A 7,712-nucleotide genomic window follows, 5' to 3' on the forward strand; every position below is an offset into this window, starting at 1 on the left:
GAGGGAGGGAGGGAGCGAGCGGAGAGGGAGGGAGGGAGGGAGCGAGCGGAGAGGGAGGGAGGGAGCGGAGAGGGAGCGGAGAGGGAGGGAAGGGAGCGAGCGGAGAGGGAGGGAGCTAGCGGAGAGGGAGGGAGCGAGGCGGAGCGGAGAGGGAGGGAGGGAGCGGAGAGGGAGGGAGGGAGGGAGCGAGCGGAGAGGGAGGGAGGGAGCGAGCGGAGAGGGAGGGAGGGAGCGAGCGGAGAGGGAGGGAGGGAGGGAGGGAGCGGAGAGGGAGGGAGGGAGGGAGCGAGCGGAGAGGGAGGGAGGGAGCGAGCGGAGAGGGAGGGAGGGAGCGAGCGGAGAGGGAGGGAGGGAGGGAGCGGAGAGGGAGGGAGGGAGCGGAGAGGGAGGGAGGGAGGGAGCGGAGAGGGAGGGAGGGAGCGGAGAGGGAGGGAGGGAGGGAGCGAGCGGAGAGGAGAGGGAGGGAGGGAGGGAGCGAGCGGAGAGGGAGGGAGGGAGGGAGCGAGCGGAGAGGGAGGGAGCGGAGAGGGAGGGAGCGAGCGGAGAGGGAGGGAGCTAGCGGAGAGGGAGGGAGCTAGCGGAGAGGGAGGGAGCTAGCGGAGAGGGAGGGAGCGAGCGAGCGGAGAGGGAGGGAGGGAGCGGAGAGGGAGGGGAGGGAGCGAGCGGGCGGAGAGGGAGGGAGCGGAGAGGGAGGGAGGGAGCGGAGAGGGAGGGAGCGAGCGGAGAGGGAGGGAGCGAGCGGAGAGGGAGGGAGCGAGCGAGCGGAGAGGGGAGGGAGGGAGGGAGGGAGCGAGCGGAGGGAGGGAGGGAGCGGAGAGGGGAGGGAGGGGAGCGAGCGGAGAGGGAGGGAGGGAGCGAGCGGGCGGAGAGGGAGGGAGGGAGCGGAGAGGGAGGGAGCGAGCGGAGAGGGAGGGAGCGAGCGGAGAGGGAGGGAGGGTGCGAGCGGAGAGGGAGGGAGGGAGGGAGCGGAGAGGGGAGGGAGGGAGGGAGGGAGGGAGCGGAGAGGGAGGGAGGGAGGGAGGGAGCCGAGAGGGCGAGCGGAGCCGAGAGGGGCGAGCGGAGCCGAGAGGGCGAGCGGAGCCGAGAGGGCGAGCGCACAAGCCAGAGAGAGAGAGAGAGAGAGAGAGAGAGAGAGAGAGAGAGAGAGTGAAAGAGAGTATGTCAGCGAGCCAGAGAGAGTGTGATCCAGAGAGGGAAAATGAGATAAAAGATAGATTATATAAAAATGAGAGAGCTTCTGTAGCTAGTAGACAAATAAGATAAATCTTTAACAACTTCTGCTATATTCACAAAATCTGAAATACCTTCAAATGTGAAGTGAAGCTTATTTTGGATTGCTCAGTTCAATTACCCATCAAAAAAGTACAATTTAGCTATGGATTTTGAAATTAGACAAGTGTGAGGACCCAACAATTTCAGTATCACAATAACTGTCATAACATATGAATGCAAAATTGATAATTTAAAAAAAATTACTAAAAGTTACTGACACTGCATTGCTGCACACAGTTCTTTTGTTTAATGTTCTTTTTACACTGCGCACAGCAACAGAAAAAGAACAAATTTGCATTTATATAGCACCTTTCAAGACTTCAGGACGTCCCATAGCACTTCAAAGCCAATGACATACTGTACTTTTGAGTAGAACAAGCATTTGTTACTTCAACAATTTAGTCTACATAATTGGAGGATTTTAATAAATAGGGGAGATTTTGTTTCCAATTTTTCTCCACTCCTTCTCTAAAAGTGCCGACTCTTTACTTGGTTGGCGCATTGCCGCCATGAGCCCTTCATTATTTCACCCAAATGGCCAAAACCAATCCAGTCCTCACCAAACATGTACAGGGATCATTGGATAGTGTTCATGAGTAGAACTGCTGTCAAATTTTCCTGTTGGTACCAGGAGTACCAATCCCAACTGCAACACTGCAGCAGAGGGGATTTTTTTTAAGTAATTATATAATCTTAAAGACTACCATTCAATAAAAGAATATTGATTACACAAAATACTCTGTTACTGCAAAATGATGGGATATCTCTTCTACATTTTCGAAAGTTAAATGCAGAACAGCACATCATGAATTATTTGCAAGGTTGCTACTGAAGCAAATATTGTACTGAACATTACAAAGCAACAGAGAAAAGGGTTTAAAACATTTTTTGTGTTTTCCCTCTTCCGCTCAGATTAAAATTGTGTAAACCCCTCAGGTTGTTTTTCCATATTAAAGACAGAATTTTTTTTATTAAGTGTATATGCTGATGATTGCTGATAGCATGCATAATATCCAATATGGGATAATGTTTCTGAAAATCTATTAGCCCTGTGAGGCATTCACAAAAGGTTATTAATGCCAATGACATCATTGTACTATTAGACTTGATTACCAAGATTTTTTGTCTTCAGTATATTCCATAGCTTTTTTTAATATTTAACTGCAGGCACTGTACAGCATATCCATAATTCACCATTACATAAAATGTTTCAAGTGTCGTAATCAGATGAATACTACAGCAATGTTTATAATTTTTAGGTATCAGAGTTATTTGAATTTTAACATAAAAACACACCTACTTGTAACACCATTTTAAACTTCAAATGGGAAAAATTGATTGTTTGAAATTACTTGCATTTCGGCCAAGCAAATGAAGATTAAGATTTTGAATTCAATGGGGAACCAATGGAGGCGAGTGAGGTCAAGAGCGAGGGGCAAGTGGGACTAAGAACAGAATAAGTATTGCTTTCAATGTAATAAATATCTCAAGATGCTTCACTGAGAAGAAACCAATGCCAAGCAACAACAGAAGAGTTAAGTGAGATGACCATAAACTATGTTGAAGAGATAGGTTTGGAAGAGGTTTCTGAAGGTGGGAAGTTAGGTTTAGGAAGAGAATTAGACAGAGAAAGGCCAAAACTGGTGAATGCTTTGCCACGATAGGATGGAGTAGGGACGGGGGAGCAAGTAGCAGAGGCCAGAGTCAGAAGACTAAAGGACCCGGACTGCGAGGTAGAGGTGGAAAGGCCAAGCAAATGAAGATGAAGATTTTGAATTCAATGGGGAACCAATGGAGGCTAGTGAGGTCAAGAGTGAGGGGCAAGTGGGACTTAGTACAGAATAAGTTGCAGGCAGTGGAGTTTTGGACAAGTTGCAATTTATGTAGGGAAAGGGGGGGGGGGGGGGGAGCGGGGATGTATTCCACCACATTGTTGGTGAAAGCAATTCCAGTGCAAATACATAAAAAGGAAATATTGTGAGGCGCATTCACCCATTGGAAAAAGGAAGTCAAAAAAGATGGGTGAGAGCTCACCTGTGAGAAAAAAAAAATTAAAATCAGTTTTATTTTCCAAAGAAATGCACTTCATTAAGCGCTCCAATAACCTCTCTTCCCCAAGCACATCAAAGGGGAGAGGAGAATTAATATTAAACTATTTGAAATTTACTATTTGCTTTCCTTGAAATTACAGCAGGGAGGGAGAGGGAAAGAAATTTCTACTACAATTGCAGTTTTAATAGATTACTACAGGACAATCATTTTTACTTCACCAGTACCACATATTTTATGTAGGTATGCAGGAAATAGAACTGAACTTGTGCAAATTTATAGATTTTAATTACATTTTGAAAACCTAAAATGGTTTGCCATTATTGCCCATTGAAGCCAAGTACTATGTACTGTCTATGCATATAACTTTGTAAGTAGGTCTCCAACTTCAAGATTCACACTTCCAGCAGCATAGATATAAATTAGTCTTCCAGGTCAGTGACATCAGCATCAAATATTGTTTTTATTTCACGGCAATACATTTTTAAAACCCACTCTGAATCAATTAAGCAATAATTCACTACAGTAAGTTAGTTTTTAAACTCCATTACATTGAACTATCACCTTTCTGTGCAGTAAAATTATGCAGTTGTAAACTTTCAAAAAAAAAACTCATATGCATCAAATTGCTCAACATAGTGAACAGAAAGAGAAACAATATCTAACAAAAGAAATTCAGCGATGCTGCCATGCGCATATTAGGACATATAGGGCTAGAAATTCAGTAGGCTTTGCGCCCAGTTTTCGCCCAAAGAGGGCTTTTGCGCCACTTGCTGAGATTGCGCCGATATTCAGCGCTGCGGTAATGGCGGCGTTAGCCAGTAGCGCTGTGCCGCCACCGACGACGTCATCGGTGTGCGCAGTGCCCCGCTACCGCCCCGACCGCCATATTTAGTTGCGGCCGCCTCTTCCGCAGCGGCCGCAAACAGCGATCTGAAAACGGGGCCGTCCTGCAGCCTTAGTGGGGCGAGTTAAGGCGGAGGTGCGGCCGGCCGCTTTTTTCGGCGGCCGCCTGCCCGCACCTCCTTCCCCGGCCTCCTCCACCCGCGGCATTGCCGGCTGTTTTCCGGGAGCCCGGCACTTCTCCGTGGTGCCGGGCTCATTTGCCGGCACTAGCGAGCGGCGATCTCGCTGTTGCAGGCACCTCCCCCTTAAGAGAGGGAGGAAGGCCTGCAGTACCGCAGCCTGCCGCTCCGCAGCGGGTGGCGCTGCGGCACCTAGCGCGCCGAAATTCAGTTTCAGCGCCCCAAGCAGGGGCGGCCACACCCTTGAATAGCGGCCGGCTTCGACTTGGGGCGCTGAAACTGAATTTCCGGCAGGCGCAAGTGGCTCTGCGCGCAGCGGTAACTTCTGGGCGCAAGCGAGCTGGCGGGCCCAAACTGAATTTCTAGGCCATAAAGTTCTCAAGAGAAACTCATCTTAAAATGGAACCTCACTACTTTAAGTATTTAAAGAATTACAATAATGTTCAAATCTATTATTTTAAAAACACAAATTTGATAATGTTGAAGATTGCTAAATTAACTTTTTAAATTCTCTCAATCTCTGAATCTTTCAGGAAGGGGTAAAGACCAAAATTCTACCTTTACTAGAGGAAGCGAATAAAAAAACTGATCAGAGGCAGAGAGAAGAGAAACTAGTGAAATCAGTGAATTTCAATACCTCTCAGTGAGAGTGAGGAGTCACGTTTCTGAACTTAAATACTACTAAGAGTTGGCCCGGGGGGGGGGGTAAAGATTATCTGAACCGTGATACTTCGGAGCTGAAGTCTCTGAACCTCTATATTTTTATTGGTGAATGGGGGTTAAATTCAGAACCTTGATACTTCTCAAGCTGAGTGGGAGCTAAAGCCTCTGAACTTAGATACAATTATTGGTGAATGGGAAGGAAGTTAGTCTCTAAACAATGACACTTCTATGAGTGGGACTAACATTTTTTAAACTCAATACTTTTACTTTGGTTAATGGGGAATAATCTGAATTATATACTTGTACAGGTGGAGAGGTAACATGTGAACGCTGATACTTTGATGAGCGAATGGGGGGCAGGGCAAAATCTCCAAATTGCAATACATTGATGGGTAAGTAGGGTGCTAAAGTCTCTGAATGTTGATACTTTTATTGATGTAGAAAATCTAAAAAATTTTTTGCAGGGCTACAGGGAAAGGGACTCGCTGAAGTGCTCTTGCAGAGTGCCAGCACGGGCTCGACTGGCTGAATGGCCTCCTTCTGTGCTGTAGCCATTCTATGATTCCATGGCAAGTGGGAGTACAGGACTAAAGTGTCTGGGGTCTGTGTGTTGATGGGTGATGGCATGGTCTCTAAACCTCAATATTTTGACAAATGAATGAGAGCAGTAGCTGAACCAGGGTACTTTGATGGGTGAGTGGGGGTAATCTCTGAATTTGAATACCTTGATCAATGAATGGGGTTGGTGTTCAAAACTGGATACTGAACCACGATATTTTGATGGGCGAGGAGGGTTGGTCTTTGAACTGTGATATTTTGATGGGTGAGGGGTGGGGGGTCTCTGAACCTGGATACTTTGATGAGTGGCTGGGAGTGGTCTCGGAGCCTTGATATTTTGATGGACGACTAGGGGTTGTCTCGGAACGTGATATTTTGATGGGTAAGTAGGAGTTGTCTCTGAACCACAATATTTTGATGGGTGTTCTCTGAACCACGATATTTTGATGGGTGTTCTCTGAACCACGATATTTTGACGGGCAAGTAGGAGTTGTCTCTGAAGCACGATATTTTGATGGGTGAGTTGGGGGGGGGGGGGATCTCTGAACCACGATATTTTGGTGGGTGAGTGGGGGGGGGGGTATCTGAAACACGATATTCTGATGGGTGAGTGGGGGGGGGGGGTATCTGAACCACGATATTTTGATGGGCGAGTAGGAGTTGTCTCTGAACCACGATATTTTGATGGGCGAGTAGGAGTTGTCTCTGAACCACGATATTTTGATGGGTGAGTAGGGGTTCTCTGAAACACGATATTTTGATGGGTGAGTAGGGGTATCTGAACCGTGATATTTTGATGGGTGAGTGGGGGGTATCTGAAACACGATATTCTGATGGGAAAGTGGGGGGGGGGGGGTCTCTGAAACACGGGTGTTCAGAACTGGTTATGTTGCTGGATGACGGGGATTGCTCTCTGAACCTGGAACAAGGTTAGTCCCTGAATCTCGGTACCTTTGAGCGGTGGAAGAAGCAGGATCTCAACCGGGCTGCTCCGACTCCTGAATTGCGACGATCCCTGCGACCTCTTCTGCCTGGCCGCCTTCCGCACGGATTTCCTGGTGAAACCATCCACTTTTTCCGCCGCTGTCACCACGGCCGCCGCTGCCGACATCTTCTTTAAAAAAAACTAGCGACCACACCGACAGGAAAATCAGCGGCAGCAGGAGAGGAGATGGGGGGAGGCAGCGGGCGATCGACCGTGTATACGTGAACCAGATCCAATAAAACAAGGCTTAAAGTAACCGGAGGGAGGGAGGCAAAATAAATACAAAGTACGGGCAGTAATAGCTAGAAGTTAAGGTTGGCGGCGAGGGCCGGAGCACCTTTCCCCAGCCCCCCGCGGCCTGCTCCGCTCCCCCGTCCCCTGGGAGTGGCTGTCGGCCGTCCCCAGCTAGCGATCTCCGCCAAGCCGCCTAGTGCGCTGTCATTACCCGCGACCTGCCGCTGTCGCCTCGACTCGCAGCCGCTCTCTGCGCGTCCATGAACGGACGGACCAGGACCGGACCGACAGCCGCCTCCCGCCCTGCCGCAGTTTGCGAAAAAAAACAAAACGATAACAATTTTTTTTTCGCACTTTCAACAGCCTCAAGCCGCTTGAGGTCAATCGTGACTTTAAATTTTTTTTAAAAACAACACAAAAAAAGCCACCAACTGTCGCCGCCTCCCTCGCGCACTCCAATCGAGCTGCGATCAACCAATCCTGTGGAACGGAAATGTAGGAACGGCTATGATTGACGTGCAGCTGACCAATCGGAAAGCAGGAAACGACATTTCCCTCGCGTGCATTCGCGGTGTTTGTTGCCGTCACCATAGCCAATCGAAAGGGCCCGGAGGCGGGCGTCCACAGCCAGGTTAGGTTGGCGGAGGCCATGTTCTTAAAGGGCATGTGACAGCTGATGGCGCTGGGATTGGCTGTCGGAGTGCGACGGTCCCGTCTTCTTGTGGTCTTAATAGGTGTGGATATGTATAGGTATGTGTGTTATGGGGCAATGTATTCCTCACGTTTTAACTTTAAATTATGTAGTTTGGCATTATTATGTTTGCTGTTGCTTTAGACTTTTAATTGTTAAAGTATTTATAAACGGCATTATTTTTGGTTTCCTTATTGCTACAAGTCGCTGAAGTAAAATTTTGAAAATGATGGAA

General features: G+C 48.3%; 1 protein-coding gene across 4 annotated transcripts in view; it reads right to left on the reverse strand.

The window, feature by feature from the left end:
- The window catches only part of ppp2r5a (protein phosphatase 2, regulatory subunit B', alpha isoform), a 191,847-nt gene extending 184,650 nt beyond the window's left edge, over window positions 1–7,197 (reverse strand). For all 4 annotated transcript variants that reach the window (XM_085981269.1, XM_085981270.1, XM_085981268.1 and 1 more), the window contains exon 1: window positions 6,519–7,197. In XM_085981269.1, coding sequence (XP_085837395.1) covers window positions 6,519–6,678 — 160 coding nt within the window. In that variant the 5' untranslated portion in view covers window positions 6,679–7,197. The remainder of the gene's footprint in view (window positions 1–6,518) is intronic.
- Window positions 7,198–7,712: the final 515 nt, after the last annotated feature.

This window comes from Somniosus microcephalus, chromosome 3 (genome assembly GCF_052327205.1).
Source record: "Somniosus microcephalus isolate GS21.2 chromosome 3, FLI_Smic_1.0, whole genome shotgun sequence".
Classification (NCBI taxonomy): domain Eukaryota; kingdom Metazoa; phylum Chordata; class Chondrichthyes; order Squaliformes; family Somniosidae; genus Somniosus; species Somniosus microcephalus.